This window comes from Prorops nasuta, unplaced genomic scaffold (genome assembly GCF_024137725.1).
Source record: "Prorops nasuta isolate Cenicafe-Biocafe unplaced genomic scaffold, Cenicafe_Pnas_1.2 PNAS00003, whole genome shotgun sequence".
In the NCBI taxonomy this organism is placed as follows: Eukaryota; Metazoa; Arthropoda; class Insecta; order Hymenoptera; family Bethylidae; genus Prorops; species Prorops nasuta.
Window position 1 is genome coordinate 6,717,646 of NW_027116800.1, and position 18,162 is coordinate 6,735,807.

The 18,162-nt window shown below is 34.2% G+C and overlaps 2 protein-coding genes and 1 long non-coding RNA gene across 4 annotated transcripts; 2 read left to right on the forward strand and 1 right to left on the reverse strand.

Moving 5' to 3' along the window:
- Positions 1-253: 253 nt before the first annotated feature.
- On the forward strand, positions 254-1,530 carry LOC136785765 (transmembrane protein 50A). Its single transcript, XM_066747016.1, has 4 exons — positions 254-457; positions 673-779; positions 869-1,026; positions 1,099-1,530. Exons 1-4 carry the CDS (start codon positions 359-361, stop codon positions 1,203-1,205), a joined length of 471 nt encoding a protein of 156 aa, XP_066603113.1. The 5' UTR covers positions 254-358; the 3' UTR covers positions 1,206-1,530.
- A 321-nt stretch (positions 1,531-1,851) lies between these two features.
- Positions 1,852-6,827, forward strand: Grp170 (Grp170 co-chaperone). The gene is made up of 8 exons (XM_066747357.1): positions 1,852-2,023; positions 2,183-2,320; positions 2,395-3,355; positions 3,424-3,820; positions 3,902-4,140; positions 4,229-4,520; positions 4,594-5,023; positions 5,105-6,827. The coding sequence occupies exons 2-8, from the start codon at positions 2,183-2,185 to the stop codon at positions 5,420-5,422; spliced, it is 2,775 nt and encodes a 924-aa protein (XP_066603454.1). The 5' UTR covers positions 1,852-2,023; the 3' UTR covers positions 5,423-6,827.
- A 1,809-nt stretch (positions 6,828-8,636) lies between these two features.
- On the reverse strand, positions 8,637-9,658 carry LOC136785969 (uncharacterized). 2 transcript variants are annotated; one of them, XR_010824734.1, is made up of 3 exons: positions 9,551-9,658; positions 8,729-8,877; positions 8,637-8,667 (listed from the first exon to the last, which is right to left on the reverse strand). It is a non-coding gene; the product is annotated as an uncharacterized lncRNA (long non-coding RNA). The 2 variants fall into 2 exon arrangements; XR_010824733.1 differs by having other exon boundaries at positions 9,497-9,609.
- Between the last annotated feature and the right edge of the window lie 8,504 nt (positions 9,659-18,162).

The window sequence follows — 18,162 nt, forward strand, 5'->3', positions numbered from 1 at the left end:
TATAATTAACTTAATCCAGATTAAACAAGGCTTGTGGAACCGATCCTAAGAGGGGGCTACCAATGAAATGGAAAAACTGGCCCTAAGGTTGGTGATTGGTGTAATCAGCCCTCATGGAATCAATTTCTTTACAAATAGAAAGAAAAGAACCTCTTTTCCATAATTTTCCACACCTCAATTGTGTATACATAAGTATGTATACCACGAAGATAACTTTTCTTTACAAACTTCTATAAATTTAAAAATGCTATATTCTACGTCACCTATAATATAGCATATTTAACTCAATGTGATTTGGTTTTACTTGCCTAGTTTTTCAAGTTTGGCCCTGATAAAGCGCCAAAGAAAGCACAGAAAAATGTCATCTTTCTTAGAAAATATTCAAATTCCTAACTGTGTTTGGTTTGAGAGTGGAGAAAAACGCAATGCATTAGTTTCTATGCTAGCTGGAACTTTGGTAAACCTTTCCCTGTTTCTACGTAAGATTAAACAATGCCTATTTTTCAATAAATTTTATCCAATTGTATCTTTTCTTATTTTCTGCAGCAGATTTACTTATTAAAAAATTGATTTATTATCGATAATTTTTGGCTAAATAAAAATAGTCTACTACTGAATATATTCTGTACTTATAACCTTTAATAAAAAAAACCTATCAAATGTTTCCTACAGTTTTTTATAGGATGGTGGTTCATAATTGATGCTGATGCACTTTATCCAACTGAAACAAACAAATCATACCATGTCTGTGGAGTGTTTGGTACTATATCCCTTTTCATGTAAGTTTTTGTCTTAGTTGAAATTTATAATTTTTATAATCAAGCATGACAATGAGTTTCAAGCTTAAACCTTTATTTACTATCTGTAGGATCAATTCTGTTAAGAATTCTCAAATTAGAGACTCTTATAATGGTGGATGTCTCGGGGCTAGGGGTTCCAGAGTATGGCTATTCATTGGATTTGTAATGGGATTCGCAGCAGTCATTGCTGCTTGTTGGATTCTAGTTGCAGATTTCTTATCTGCTGGTATGCTGAATCGGTCAATATATAATTAATAAATTTATGTTTTTATATGTTTTAATTAATCTTATAACTTAGGAGCTCCACATTACTGGCCTGGAGTAGGACTGTTCCTTCAAAATGTCTTTATATTCTTAGCATCTCTAATATACAAATTTGGCAGAACAGAGGATATATGGGAATAGAAAATTTTTCTACCTGCATATAATCTATTTATATTTAATTTTAAAACTTGAAGAACAAACAAATAACATATGCTATATAAATAAGATTGGGTGAAAAACTGGTGAAACTCATTTTTTATATCTTTATATATATATATATATATATAAATTTTGGTTTAGCACTCATTGTTTCATTATCCTCCTCAGTTGTGATATTCATTATAACATTACCCTTTGCTTGTTACAAAAAAATCATTAAATGTTTCAGAATTAAATTTAATAAAGTGTATAGATACATGTAGTTAAGACGACACAAGCAACCAATTAAAAAGTAATGTATAACGTCTTTATAATATAAATACTTAATTATTAAACCTTCCTTTTTAACTCTTATAAAAACAAAAAACGTTTAGTAAAATTTAGAATAAAATTAAAAATGAAATTTTAGCCTTGGCTAAAAAGATAAATATGTTTCTTCAATGTAAAAAAAAAGCGAAATAAGTTTTTATTTTATAACATTAATATATTAGCGGGAAATTTTGAAAAATATGATGAAAAATCTGAAATTCCTGTGATTTGTCTACGCGGACCAATAGAATGCAAGTGTTGAGGGGCTATTTACCAATGGTATTTTGCCACACAAACACATGGCCGGTGTGCCGTCCGGTGCAGTTCGTTCAGTCGACGAAAACTGAGTAAAGAATTGAAGAGCAACGTGCTGTTTTTTGTTAGTTTTAAGATTTCAAACATTTGTAATGTTTGTACGTATATATTATTGATGATATAAAAGTGATAAGATTTATTTAATTTAGTAATAATTCACGAAGTATAACACAAAGGTAAGAAAAACTTAGTTTTTAATTCGGCAAGTTCTCGAAAATTCGTATAGCCGGTTATTATAACTAAGTTTAATAATGATAGCGCTGTATTTTAACAATTTATTGTTTGAAAGTAATACTTTTTTTTTACTGCAATGGTATTAACATGTTTTTTTGCAGATGGAAATTTTAAAAAGTAGGATGTTCCTTGTTACAGCTGTACTTGTTATGTTAGCCTTTTTTACAAGTACAAGCGAATCCGTGGCTGTAATGAGTATTGATATAGGAAGCGAATGGATGAAAGTTGCTATTGTTTCGGTACGAAATATTTTTATATCTTTTCAGCCAATAGATCTTTCTGTCATTTACTAATTATGAATTATTTTCTATAGCCTGGAGTTCCTATGGAGATTGCTTTGAATAAAGAGTCCAAAAGGAAAACTCCAGCTGTTATAGCATTTAGAAATGGAGAAAGAAGTTTTGGTGAAGATGCACAAGTGATAGGAAAGAGATTTCCACAGAACACTTTTTCTTACATTTTAGATCTTTTAGGAAAGCCTATAGATAATCCCATTGTTCAACTTTTTCTGAAAAGATTTCCATATTATAATATTATTGCTGACACTGAAAGAAATACTATTGCCTTTAGATTAAGTGAGAATGTAACTTATACTCCAGAAGAGCTTTTAGCACAAATACTTCATAAAGGCAAAGAGTTTGCAGAAATTTCAGCTGGACAAAAAATCAATAAAGCTGTTATAACTGTACCTGGATTTTTTAATCAAGCAGAGAGAAGAGCTTTGTATCAAGCTGCTGAGCTAGCAGATCTCAAAGTTTTGCAACTGATAAATGATTACACAGCAGTGGCACTAAATTATGGAATATTCCGCAGGAAAGAAATAAATGATTCTGCACATTATATTATATTCTATGATATGGGTGCTAGCAGTACCACAGCAACAGTTGTGAGCTACCAAAATGTCAAAACAAAAGAGAAAGGTTTCGTAGAAACCTATCCCCATGTTAATATATTAGGAGTAGGCTATGACCGCACTCTTGGTGGTCTAGAAATTCAAATAAGACTACAACAATATTTGGCAAAAGAGTTTGATGCTATGAATAAAACATCTAGTTCTGTGCTTAAGAATCCTAGAGCAATGGCTAAGCTTTTTAGCGAAGCTGGCAGAGTAAAAAATGTATTAAGTGCAAATGCTGATCATTTTGCTCAAGTAGAAGGTTTGCTAGATGAGAAAGATTTTAAATTCCAAGTTACTAGAGAAAAATTGGAAGAGATTTGTGCAGATATCTTTGAGCGTGTAGCGAATCCGGTAAAGATTGCTCTAGAAACTTCAGGTGAGTTATAATAATTAATTTTATTCATTTACTTTTTGTTATGATTAAGTAATTATTATTTAATACAGGTTTAACAATGGATATTATATCCCACGTTGTACTGGTTGGAGCTGGTACAAGAATGCCAAAAATTCAAGATAAGCTAACTGAATATGTAAAGACTGAATTATCGAAAAACATTAACACGGATGAAGCAGCTGCTTTAGGTGCTGTTTACAGAGCAGCAGATCTTAGTCAAGGTTTCCAAGTAAAAAAATTTGTGACAAAAGATGCAGTTTTATTCCCAATTCAGATTATTTACGACAGGAGAACCGAGGATAAAATTAAACAAGTCAAACGCACATTATTTAGCAAAATGAACGCTTATCCACAAAAAAAAATTATCACATTTATCAAGCATACAGACGATTTTGAATTTAACGTTAACTATGCTGAATTAGATTACTTGCCCCCATATGAAATTACGTATGTATCTTATTAAATTAGTATAAATTTTGTCCATAGTAAAAATAATACAATTTTTTGACAGTTTTGCAATTCTTTTAGTGCTATTGGCAATTTGAACTTATCAGTTGTTACCCTGGATGGTGTTTCTGCTGCTTTAGAAAAGCACATAAAGGAAGGTGGTGAGAGCAAAGGTATCAAAGCACATTTTGCTGTTGATGATAGCGGAATTTTAAATTTAGTTAATGTGGAATTGGTATCGGAAAAATCTGGAGTAATCTCTGATGAAGAGGAAAGTACGTTTTCCAAACTCGGCTCAACCATCAGCAAGCTTTTTGCAGGTTGTAATAGATAAAATGCTCACATCTGAAAATTTCCCAAATTTTCACTCAAAAGTTTCTTTGATAATGTTTTATAAAATGATTTCAGGCTCAGAAAATAAGGAAACGGATGGTAAGGTGGAGGATCAGCCTAAAGAGGACGTGAAACCTGTTCATGAGGATTCGGAATATCCTAGATTGCAAAAGGAAGGGGAGGATAGTAAGACTGAGAAGAAAAATGAAACGAAATATCCCGAAGAAAGTAAAATGAACAAAACCGAGAAGATGGAAAAGGATAAGAAGCCTACAATCGTCACAATTAAAGAACCAATCAATGCTAAGGAGGAGAAATTAGGACCTCAAATATTGGCTGGTGAAAAATATCAGGAGTCTCTTGAAAAGTAAGTTTAATAAGTTTTAATTTACTCTTTCACACCAGTCAGCGAAGCTTTTTCAACGTGGCTTAAATTTTAGAATTCGTCAATTGAATTTGCATGATATGGAAAAGACCAGACGAGAAACAGCATTGAATAATTTAGAATCATTCGTTATCGATGCTCAACAAAAATTGGCGACCGAAGAGTATAAATCGGCGAGTACAGAAAAAGAGGCTGAAGAAATTTTAAAAGCCTGCACAGAGATATCTGATTGGCTGTACGAAGAGGGGTTTGATGTTGATGCTGAAACTTATGAGAATAAATTACAAGAGTTGCATAAGTTGACAAACGATCTCTATGAACGTGTTTTTGAGCACAGGGAACGCCCCGAGGTTCTTAAGGGAATGGTCTCTATGCTAAATGGATCTAACGTTTTTCTTGTCAACATGAAAAACATTAATATGACTAATGAAATATTTACTATTGTTGAAATTGAAACATTGGAGAAAGTCATCAATGAGACCCAGGTAATCTTCTGTAGCTTTCAGTATTTCCTAGGGTTTTAATGATAGTGCATATCAATAATTAACAGGATTTTTTTTTTTTAGGAATTTTATAACAAAGTAGTAAAAACTGTGGCAGAAACACCAATTAACGAACCAATAAAGTACAAAGTGCGAGACATAGCGAATAAAATGGCAATTTTGGATAGAGAAGTTAAGTATTTGATAAATAAAGCAAAAATCTGGAGGCCGAAGCAGGATGCGTCGAAAAATCAGACAGAAGAAACGGAGGAACAGAACAAGGATAAAGAAGTTAAGAATGCAGAATCTGAATCAACAACAGAAAATTTAACGGATGACACAATAGTTTCGGAAAGTGAAGCGAAAGAAGATGCGAATGAAAAGGTACATCAAGAACTATAAAGATATTTTATTAAATGTGATTTAAAAAACATTTTGTTCGCTCGGCTTGAAGTCGATGAAGAAATTAGGCAATTTTCATGAAATAGGACTTGATTAGCATATATTTACGTGAACAATCAAATATGCAATATCGTAATGTTCATTTAAAATGAGTGAAACGAACGATGCAAAGTTTGATTTACTTAGTATGAATATTGAAATATACCAGCGTTTTTTGTGAATTGTAATTATGCAATTTGTTCACAACATCTTTTGTGGATAATTTGGTCGAAAAGATGTTGAGGTGATCATTGTTGAGTTGACCAATAATAATTTTTGCTAGTTAATTAATCTCCACAAGTCTCAACACATTGATCAGCTCTTTTACCCATAATTATGTATAATTCAATTACTTTTAAGTCTGTCTATCATATGTCGCCTGGCATATGTAAATACTTTGTAGATTTTCAGACTTCCTAAAAAATTCCAAATGTATTATATTTAGAAAACAGTTTTTAATTTTATACTCTGTTCTGAAGATGTTCGTACAAAAAGAGGAATTTTTCACAAATGCTGCCTAAATATTTAATATGCATTTGTACCACAGTTGAACCTTAACTTTACTCCTAATCGTCAATCACTAAATTAACACTGGTGTGTAATACGCGCTAGTTAAATAAATTAATTTTATAGATTAATTTAAGCTCATTTAAAAGCATCTTTTAACTTGACTATGTAAAACAATGTGATAAAGAGTTTGGGATTATTTAAGCAAATTAAATTGTATACAGGGTTTTCGTTGAACGGCGGCATGTAAGATTCATGTTATTTGGTTATATCACTTACTAATATCATATATAATAAAGTCTCAAATGGTTGATTTCCATCACTTGTTTAACTTAATAATTCTCACAGTTCATTATAAATATCATTTTTTAACTATTTTACTTACTAATACTGAATACTATTGGCAAATAATATGTAATCTTGTGTAAATGCTACCGTTAAAAAAAATCCTGTATATACTATCTATAGTATACTTCCAAATATTTTCCATTAGATTAATTTCTTTGGCTCATATTTATTCTATTAGGCAGATTAAATGATTAATTCAGCTATTAATAAATCTATTTTGTTTCTATTATCCATTGTAACCAAAATATGATAATCTATAATTTATATCAGTCCCGACGCTTCAAATTTTTAGTTTAATGAAAAACAATTTTGTCTCTACCATTCGACCCTATTTAATGTAAAAATAAAATTTAAGATTTATGTAGAGCAGATTACCGTCCATTTACGGTTTTACGATTTGTTTTAAATAAAATTTACTCTTATCCATTCTATTCGCTGCGAGTAATAGAATTATTAGTAGTTATTTTCCGTATGCATTAACTGCAAAACAATAAAAAAACATTCAATTTTATCGCTCTTCGGTTAATTAGTAACATTCCTAATATTCCAGTGAATGTTGTGAGTCGTGAGATCAATTTTCTTCAAATATTTATTTACGAATTTGGGTGAGAGAGTGTATTTATATGATAAAGTAAAATCGATGAAAAAAATAATTAAATATCATCATTCCCCACAATTAATTTCTCCTACCTTTGAATGATATCTAATTAGAATAATTAAAACATCATATTTATGCGTGTATGTACACTGAACGCCATTAATGGTGTTCGTATACATATGTATGTGCAGTAATCGCCAGGTATGGTTTTTCCTAATTAATTAAGTAGATTAAAGTGCTAAGTTACTGAACAATATATACTAAAATCGAGTTTTATCAATGATGCAATTTTTATTATATTTTATTCATTTCATATTCCGATATTAATTTGTAAATTACAAGAACCGCACCAAAAATTGAAGCATCTAAGGGTGAGTCCGACCAAAACCTGTAAGGTAAAATTTTACCATGTAGGATTGCCAATTTGCTGTGAATTAGCCAATCAGCATATGTATTTTTGAAAAATTGGCAATTGTTAGGATATAAGATACATTTATGTATGTAAGAGTGAGAGAAAGAGAACGTGTAGACAGCGCCATCACAAGAGTAAAATTGTAGCTATGGGAGCACGGCGCGGAATACTTACTTGTTTATCAGCCTCCACTCCGAGTGGTTGTGAAAGAAAGAAGAAAGAGTGTCGGGAGTTCGAGAGTATATAATAAAGTTATTAGTTCTATAATAAATGGTAATATTTTACTGCTGCCACCTCACCTAAAGATACACGATTTATTCTAACAGCAATCCTACATGGTAAAATTTTACCTTACAGGTTTTGGTAGGACTCACCCTAAATGAGAGTTCCCGTTGCTCAAACTCATAGAGCTGCTGAAAAGGGTATTGTTTCGACTTGTCAGCTAAACTAAGACAGTGATATAAGCGAATCATAATTTTATTATTTTAGATACACAAACATTCAAAAAATACACAGAAATATATTACTGCATGGATTAAATAATTTAATTCAATCCGGGAATGAAAACTATAGTATATAGTAGTTAAGGTGTGGTGTGCTCTTGGCACTTCTACAAGATTCCCAAAGACCAAAAAATGAATTCGAATCATTTACTAGTCGGGGAGGGAGGCGGCGCCGCCTCATCTGAAACAAAAAGAAAAAACAAAAATAAATTTGAAAAAACGAGTGTTTAACCTGAAATGCGGAAAGATTTTCAAGGAAAATATTTTCACATTTCAGATTCTAATTGGGAATTTCAAGGACAGATACAGGTATAAATTAATAAAGCATGCTATAAAAAGTGAATGAACAGAGAAGCTAACGAAATTGTTACTTCTTTCCAGCAGTTAGTTGAGAAGCTTCCTCCTCCCGAGCGTGAATGTTAATTCACACAAAGGTCGACCACATCACGGCTGATACTCTCCTCAGTGACTAATTACCCTTACTTTCTTTGTCCCTTGGTGTGGATCCGCGTTATCACACGAAGAACTACTACGTCGAGGAAACGATTTACGAATCAATAAAGATGGACCCCTATTAGGTGAACTTAATGAGCCAACATCGAGAGTCCACAAGGTTAAAGTAAGTAAGGGTTGATAGTCACTGAAGGAGGATCAGACCGAGCCAGTTAACACTCGAGAGTCCACTTATCAATAAACATCTGTACTTGAATTAACAATGAATGAAAATAATAAAATTATATTTATCTATCCTTGAAATTATTTAAATAAATGTGGACTTAAGTAAACGGACAGTGTTTACTCCCTACTCCTTGGTAGCCTTGTCCTACAAGAGTCCTTCCTAAAACATAAAATAAATTAAACAAGTATGAGAAATAGGAAAAGAAATTATTTTCCAGTACGTTTTCCCCCGATGATGTCCCGATTCCAAGTGACGGTTTGACTTGGTCTAACCCAGGGGGGCAATGGCGCATGATTGGTGTCGATTCGTGTTGGATTTATGTCGATATTGGACAATGTGGTCACTATCCATGGCCCTCCTCCACTCCACCTGAAAAAAATAAATGTTAGTACAATTTAAAAAAACGAGTATTTAACCTGAAATATGGAAGGATTTTCAGGGAAAATATTTCAGTATTTCAGTTTATAAATACGAATTTTAAGAACTGGCAAAAATGGTATTTAATACAAAGATTCTACCAAAAATATATGAGTAAAAAAAAGAGCAAATGATATTTGATTCTAGTTATTAATTGAGAAACTTATTTCTGTCGAGAGTGAACGTTAATTCAATCAAGATGTGCCTTTATTAGTTGAACTGGACATGTGAGAAGATAGAATCCCCGTGGAGAGTGATGTTGAGGTGATTCCCTTTATTTTAAAAGGCAATAAGAAACCTGAAAATGATAACCTGCCTAATACCGAAAATTATAATACCTACCTAATTAGCAAAGCTAAAGAGCTTATATATAACGCAAATCTAAACTTAAATGAAATACAGAAAATAGGCGCAAAAGAGAAATAGACGCAATGGAGGATCAGAGATAACATGAAAAGACAAAAAAGAAATGATTTTAACCGAAGAAAGACCAATTACAACCTACCGGTAGGTTTTCGGTTATTCTTCAGTTAATAAAAAAGATTTCCACGGTTTTACCCGCGGGACTCACTCATTCGGCAAAATTTCCAGCAATTATCCATACATGTTCTGCAATAATACCTACGATAGGGATGGCGATGTTGATGGCGTTGATGATGACGATGGAGATGGAGATGAAGACGCTGACGTTATTCATTCGCGAAAAAAAGATTATGAAACGACACTATGCGACGCGAATTTTATTTTAACGTATACAACTCGGGACAACCGCACGCCGCGACGAACACTTACCGACTGACACTTCGAAACTCGGATTTTTCAAACGGAACTGCGCGACGCAATTTTTTTTCACGTATACTACCGCGCAACAACCGCACTACGCGACGAATACTTATCGACTGAGCCTACGAAACTCGGATTTTTCAAACGGCACTGCACGACGAGAAATTTTTAAATGCGTTCTCTCACTCTGTAGTGAAATCGCTAACCGTAACAGAAATAAATTATTGCATTTAATTTTATAGAGTTATTGTTAATTTATTTAACTTGAATATAATGAAATTATTGAGGCTTTTGTCTTTAGTGGCTGCAGCTATCACACACACATACACAATAGACGCGCTACGAACTGACTGTAGTCGCAAATTTTCTAATCATTACGCGAGTCACACACAGATAAAAGCTTTTATTTTCATTACAGACTGCATTCTATTACTATATATTCTATTAAAATATCCCAACTGCATTACTTAATTTCCCTCTTGACATAATTAAATATGCGGAAACTATATAGAAAAGTTAAGTTTAATTTTTAAACAATTTACTTGTCACTAATGCCGAATATTTATAATTGCACACCACTAACTTTTAAAAAATTTTAACCAGAATTTTAAATTTATTTAGAAATTAATAATAATTAATGAAATCTTAATTAAAATTAAATAACTTGTAAAATAATAATTAAAGCTAATTAATTTTATTTAAATTTTATAAAACACGGCACAATTTTATTAATATTATAAAATAAATAGCACATATGTGATGAAAATAAAACACTAAATTATTTTTAATCGCGACTAATTTAAACTAAATGTCAGTACTCAGTGGTTACGAAAAACCACAACGCGTGATCCACTGACGACCGGTACGCGGATAATTGATAACTGAGTTGATGTACCCGCCACGCGAGAGGGCTATACGGAACAGGTATCGCCTAAAGGGCGGGTTAATTAGCAATCGCACCTGATTGGTTGCAATTTAAGATATTCCGCAAATCAGTTATGACTGCTATCGGTACGAGTAGGATCTCTTTCACCAACTCTTAAAATGATTATTTTGCCAAGTACGATTGACCATTTTTTCGAAAATACTTATGCTAATACTTTGCAATGTTAACAATTTTATATCAATATGGCAAATTTAGCGTTTTAAGAGCCAGTGAAAAAGAATCTTAATGAGTAGTACCTGTTTCGGATGGTTGTTTTTTTTGAAGCACAAGTTTCAATTTATCTATTAAATTTCCGCGTATGAGTTGTCAGTAAGTCGCGCTGTTTCTTTTTATAATCACTGACATTTATTTCGAATTAGTCGCGATTAAAAATAATTCAGTGTTTTATTTTCACCAAATACGTGCTATTTTATTATTATGTTGATAAAATTTTACCGCTTTTTAATAAATCTAAGTAAATTTAATTAAAATAAATTATTTTGTTACAGTTTAATTAATTTTAAGTAAATTTTCATTCATTATTATTGATTTTATATAATACAATAATGGAATATAGTATGTGATGAAAATAAAAGCATTTATTTGTAAAAGAAGTGTAATATTTAGAAAATTCGTAAAAATGGTCAATGTGCAGCGCACGCGTGTGCGTGTTTAGTGCTTGCACGATTAAAAGTTCAAGTACTCTCTTAACCCATAAGTCTCATCATTTTATTTTGAAGTTAAATGAACTATAAAATTAACTCATTACAGTTTAATAAAATAATATTTGTTATACATTAGACGACCTTATTCTAAAATGAATGCGCGTTTAAAAATTCTACGCCGTGTAGTGACATTTAAAAAATTCGTGTCCCGTAGTGCCGTTTAAAAATAATTCTCTCGCAAGTGAATATCGTCATTATATATGCTGTTTTGCAATTAATTTACAATAAAAAATGTAGTTAATAAATATTTTAAAACATCTGCATATATGTTATAATAAATGATGTTCTGTTAAAAAAATGTCTGCTTTTATACTATTTATAGTTCCCGCTTACATCTGACGTGTAACGAAATTTACCGAGCTCAGACGAAGCTTTTTATAAGTTTTTTTAATAGAGTATAGACACTTTGGAAAATTGATCGCCGTCTTTGAAATTCGTAGAGAAAGTACGAAGTGAAGTTAACTGAAAGGTCGACGAATCAGTTTCCTATGGTGTGTGTAGTGCACAGTGGGAAATCAGTGGGAAATTAAATCGTGTGTGATTCAGCTAGCTTCACTCTGTACTTTAACATGGAAAATGATATACTACACTATAGTTGAACCACACACTATTCAATTTCCCACTGTGTATAATGATACATTTTAAATTATAAACTGCATAATATTAGTACAGTAAAACATTTTAAGAGATGTTGATTAACGACAAGATATAACATAAACTAATAAATTCGGCACTTTTAAAGCATTTGCAGGAATATTTAACCATTCAAATTTGTTAAAATCATTGTAAAGCTTTTCCTATATTATTATTACACCGTAAATCTCTTATTGTTATATCAACTAACGTTAAAACGAAAAAAGATTAATAAATTTGCATTTGATATTCATATATTAGTGAAATGTTTTATCTTCTGTGTTAATCTTTAGAAATATTATTTAATTAATTATTCCATTATAAAATTAATTTTCAAAACTAGCCTTTGGAGACACATTCATCTGCAAACACTGTGTTGACTCCATTTACAATTTGATTTAGTCTTTTACACGTTAAAGATATAATGCGAAAGTCAGACGGTTTAAAAATTGTATATTCTAATATGCTACAGATTATTTCTGTTGATAAATCAGTCAAAGTTACAATTCTTGACATTTTTCAGGAAAATTTTAAACTGGCCTCTTACACAACTACTGAAAACGGAATGAACTAATATTGAGAGTGTGTGCATGAAGGGTGGGCAAAAGATTGTTTATTTGTCTCTCTGCTATTTGCTGTATATATACAGCTACAGGGGTGGTGAATCAGTAGGTGCTTCGGGGCTAGAGCACCGCATGTGTAAAATATATGAAACATCAAATATATATCTATATATATATAAATATATATATATATATATATATGATTATATAGATTAGAGCCCCCAATGACCTGTTAACACGTTAAGCGCCACGTCGGTCCCTAGGGACCGACGCTAGACTTTCCGTTCAGGCCACGTCGGTCCCTACGGACCGACGGCAGACTTTTCGTTCTTCTATCGCGGCGCGTGTGTCCGTCCTTGCATACTTGTGAGACTGAACATTTAAATTATGCGATATCGGTTTTAGTTTGGTCAATGCTTCAAGGAAAAGAATATAATACTTAAAAACATTAATGTAATTTATTGAAACAAGATAAGCAGCCCGGCAGAGCCCGCCTGACGGCTAACTGTGGCCTGAACGGAAAGGCACGCAAATTCGGCGTGGCGCTTAACGTGTTAATAGTTTATCGCCACTGCATAGCTATAGAGCACATGGCACCCAACACAGTTTCATTACCGTGACTTGACATGTTTGTTTTCATCTTTGCATTAGTGTATATGCATACTAATCAGTATACAAGTGCTTGACATGCTTGAATTCCTATGCAGTCGAGGTAGTTATGGAGGGAAAGCAGAGCCAGGCCAGCCGACCAATTATATATATACATTATTAACACCCGTACGCGAAATTTTGAATCCTGAATTGTCATTGGCGGTAGAGAATAGCTCCATTCGAAACGAGGAATCCTGCTTGGTCAGCTTGCTACTCAATGCAATTAATTAACGCGGTCCTAAATTACAACCAATCAAATGCGATTGTTCTGAAAACTGACCAATGAGCGTTCAGCTCGCCGGATGGTCCCATTGTCTACCGCCAGTTACAATTCAGTCTACGAAAGTCCGCGGACGGGTTGTCTTATTGTCAGTGAATCGTGTGCGTCGCGTTTTCTTTTTTCGTTATCACTGACAATGTTAAGCTTTACGTAACAAAGTGAAATTATTAAAATAAAATTTATTTAAATAAGATTTATTTAAATACGTGATCTGTTTATTTGTTTCAGTAAGTAACCTCACTTTGAGGTATTAGTGCGTGTAACAAGAATCTGCGTCGTTCGTGACCTTCGTGACAGTTTAAACATCCGTGTCGCGTAGTGAAGTTTGAAAAACTTGTGTCGCTTATCGTCATTCAAAATTCGAATAGTGTGCAGTGATATTTTCAAGACCGCGTCGCGCAGTGCGCGTATACAAATAGTCCCATTTTTACAATTCGTCCCACCAAGTGCGGTTTTAAAGTGAACTTTTCGCAAGTGATTTACTCCAATATTATTATTGCTGCCTTGCATTCCAGCATCGTGGTCATCTCTATTGTCATCCTCCAAGTGAAGCATCGGTGGAATTTCGCCGAAAGAGTGAGTGCCACGGATAAAACCGTGGAAATCTTATTTATTAATCGATGGATGACAGAAAACCTACCGCGTAGGTTCCAGTCTGTCCTCCTTCGATTAAAATTATTTCTTGTTTTTTTGCATGTTTTTCAGGTTCGTGATTGCGACTGTAAATATTTTGCGTGTGTTTCTCTTTCAGATTTAGCATTCCGAGATAGGTAGGCCCTTTATTTTTGCGTATGTCGGTTATGCATTATAGCTTTCGGTGTTAGGTAGGGTTTGTTTTCAGGTTCCTCACTGAGGACCGCCAGAGGAGATTGTTTTTGGCGCTAGAAGCACACAGCAACATGCGAATGCTATCAAGATTTTTGGATATTAGACGTATTTATTCATAGGCAAATGCTTTTATTTTAATCACACAATGCTCTGCATTATTATATTGTTTAAAAAAAAATGGAGTATAATTCTTAATCCTTAGCTGCCACATTGGTGCATTTCCGACCCCATCGTATAAAAACTATATTGCTAAGCTGTAGTTATTCATATTATTAATTTGAAGCAAATTTTCTAATTATTGTGTGAGATATTCTTTTAACCGACAGTATTGACATATGCACAAAAAGTTTATGCAATATTTAAAAAAATTGTTAAAGTGAAAAAAGCAAAAATTGAACATATTCGTGTAAAAAAAAATGGCTCTTCCATTTTTTAATATGAAAAGTCAAAAATGGAGTGACATACTCGTGAAATGCATATTATGAAGAAAATAAGTCGTTTAGTAGTCAACACTGAATATTTTTATTTTCTTTTTAATTTTAAAATGATACATTTTTAGCAATAAATAATTTGATATTTTACTACTTACTCATCATAAGTTTTGAACTTATAAGGTTCCTATTTCTTCAGCTAAAAGTGTTCATAGTAAACTTAATGACGGTTGGGGTCAAATTCACTCCACAATGGCAGCTAAATGTTAATTAGAAAACGTTCGAATTTTGGTAAAATTATTTTAATATAATAATGACAATGCACGCGTGAGTGATAACAAGAAAGTATGAATTTATTTTTAATTGCCGATAATTAAATCCTTGTGACATTTTAAAACTTCCGCTTCGCCTGGTGAAAATTTAAAAACCCGTGTCGCATAGCCCCGTTCAAAATTCGCGTCGTGCGCAGCAATATTGAAAATATCCGCGTTGCGCAGTGCGCCTAGTACAGGTTATATAAGATTGGCGCCCGGAAGTACCGTTTTAAAGCGTACTTTTCGCGAGTGATTTTCTCCAGCATCATCATCGCTGCCTTGGTCTTCAGCATCATGACCATCTCCACATTGTCATCTTGCAGTTAAAGCATCGATGGAATTTCGCCGAACGAGTGAGTCCCACGGTTAAAACAGTGGAAATTTTGTTTATTAATCAAAGGATGATAGAAAACCTACAGCGTAGGTTCCAGTCTGTCCTCCTTGGATTAAAATTATTTCTTGTTTTTTGCGTGTTTCCCAGGGTCGTGATTGCGACTGTAAATATTTTGCGTGTGTTTTTCTTTCAGCTTTAGATTTTCGAAATAGGTAGGCCCTTTAGTTTTGTGCATCGGCTATAGGCATTATAACTTTCGGTGATAGGCAAGGATTAGTGTCGTCGCTATAATTTACTGCGCAAAAAAGTATCATAATACTTTTTTTAATTAATTATTTGTCATTCGTAATGATTTTCAGTAACGACTTGAATAAAATTTGTGAAAGTGTATTACAGTCTCTCCTAATAACCTTACTCAGGGCGAGGGAAAGTAGAAATCCAAGAGGTAATGAGTTATCTGAAGAATTTGGAAAATATATACCAAATATCTCAATTAATATATTTTTTATAAAGTATGCAAGAATAATAATTTTAAAAAGCAATGATTAACCTTTAAGCTGCCGGTAAAGCCACTATAGTAGCTTTGCAATAATCTCGGTAATGCATTAACTATATATGCTGTTTATATTGATAAATCTTTGAGAAAAATAACCATTAATTTTTTATGAAAAAATGCCAGCAGTTTAAAGATTAGTCCCTTACAATGAGTACTACCTTGTCGTGGTGTAAGGGCTTAATACGCGCCCCCTCTATTCGGCCGGACAGCGTGACTAAACCCTGGACAGGTTTTTCTCACAAACACGCTGTCTGCAATTCGCGCAGCTCTCATACACAGAAAGCACTGCCAAGTCTCACATGGACTTAGCAATAGCTATGTGTTGTCAGAGCTGCACGCGTTGCAGACGGGGTGGTGGTGAAAAAGTATATCCGTCCCCGATTTGGCACGATGTTTCATAAGACCGCATTGGTGGTGCGTAGAACTAAATGTACTCTGGTGTAGGTAGTAAATTCCTAGCTCCACCTCCCACCCCCCTTTATTACTAAAAAGTCCTTTTAACGGCTAGTCTCTCGGGGTTGGGTCGCGTCGCGTTTAATCATTTTATATAGTAAAATCATCTTTTGCGACCATCGGGTCTCGTCGTCACGGTTCGGGGGGTCTTAGATTCCGGTATCTCTGCCTGCACTCTCCACCTAACTTGTCAATGGACATACCATGGTGCTTTCTGCTTGTACCCCGCATGCAATCGTCATAACATGCAAGTAATGCTTTGTTCGGGTCGGGGTTAAGTGTAGGTGGGTCAGTACTCGACTGTGTGGTCGCAGTGCCCCTGCCTATACAAGGCTTCGATTACTCGTCCGGTGTTATGGGTGGTACATGCATACTCCGCTGGTATGCCCATTGCCGAGTCTATGGTGTTCCTTGTTAAAATACGGTAAATTGAGAGATTGAATTTCTTTTTTGCGATAGAACAAGATAGAAATCTTATCTTTTCCAGTATCGATTTTACATTTTATTGCAGATTCGATATTTGAAAAAGATAAGATTTCTATCTCGTCCTATCAAAAAAAATATAGGTTCTATCCAACATTTTGCAGCATTAGAACAAGGTGTGGGTCTGTGTCCGACTCTTCGTCCCCGGCTTTCGGCCTCGATACTCAATAGTCGTTTTTTGCTTATATTCCCGTCGTATTTCGCGACCATCGGGTCTCATCGTCACGGTTCGGGGGGTCTTAGATTCCGGTATCTCTGCCTGCACTCTCACCCTAACTTGTCAATGGACATACCATGGTGCTTTCTGCTTGTACCCCGCATGCAATCGTCATAACATGCAAGTAATGCTTTGTTCGGGTCGGGGTTAAGTGTAGGTGGGTCAGTACTCGACTGTGTGGTCGCAGTGCCCCTGCCTATACAAGGCTTCGATTACTCGTCCGGTGTTATGGGTGGTACATGCATACTCCGCTGGTATGCCCATTGCCGAGTCTATGGTGTCCCTTGTTAAAATGCGGTAAATTGAGGGATTGAATTTCTTTTTTTGCGATAGAACGAGATAGAAATCTCATCTTTTCCAGTATCGATTTTACATTTTATTGCAGATTCGATATTTGAAAAAGATAAGACTTCTATCTCGTCCTATCAAAAAAAATATAGGTTCTATCCAACATTTTGCAGCATTAGAACAAGGTGTGGGCCTGTGTCCGACTCTTCGTCCCCGGCTTTCGGCCTCGATACTCAATAGTCGTTTTTTGCTTATATTCCCGTCGTATTTCGCAACCATCGGGTCTCGTCGTCACGGTTCGGGGGGTCTTAGATTCCGGTATCTCTGCCTGCACTCTCCACCTAACTTGTCAATGGACATACCATGGTGCTTTCTGCTTGTACCCCGCATGCAATCGTCATAACATGCAAGTAATGCTTTGTTCGGGTCGGGGTTAAGTGTAGGTGGGTCAGTACTCGACTGTGTGGTCGCAGTGCCCCTGCCTATACGAGGCTTCGATTACTCGTCCGGTGTTATGGGTGGTACATGCATACTCCGCTGGTATGCCCATTGCCGAGTCTATGGTGTCCCTTGTTAAAATGCGGTAAATTGAGGGATTGAATTTCTTTTTTTGCGATAGAACAAGATAGAAATCTCATCTTTTCCAGTATCGATTTTACATTTTATTGCAGATTCGATATTTGAAAAAGATAAGACTTCTATCTCGTCCTATCAAAAAAAATATAGGTTCTATCCAACATTTTGCAGCATTAGAACAAGGTGTGGGCCTGTGT

Excerpts from the sequence above, each read along its gene's own strand:
- LOC136785765 (XM_066747016.1), top strand. The coding sequence starts at position 359 with ATGTCATCTTTCTTAGAAAATATTCAAATTCCTAACTGTGTTTGGTTT. Across the intron at positions 780-868 it reads GGTACTATATCCCTTTTCAT|GATCAATTCTGTTAAGAATT; the intron begins GTAAGTTTTTGT and ends TACTATCTGTAG. Across the intron at positions 1,027-1,098 it reads TGCAGATTTCTTATCTGCTG|GAGCTCCACATTACTGGCCT; the intron begins GTATGCTGAATC and ends CTTATAACTTAG.
- Grp170 (XM_066747357.1), top strand. The coding sequence starts at position 2,183 with ATGGAAATTTTAAAAAGTAGGATGTTCCTTGTTACAGCTGTACTTGTT. Across the intron at positions 3,356-3,423 it reads GATTGCTCTAGAAACTTCAG|GTTTAACAATGGATATTATA; the intron begins GTGAGTTATAAT and ends TATTTAATACAG. Across the intron at positions 5,024-5,104 it reads AAGTCATCAATGAGACCCAG|GAATTTTATAACAAAGTAGT; the intron begins GTAATCTTCTGT and ends TTTTTTTTTTAG.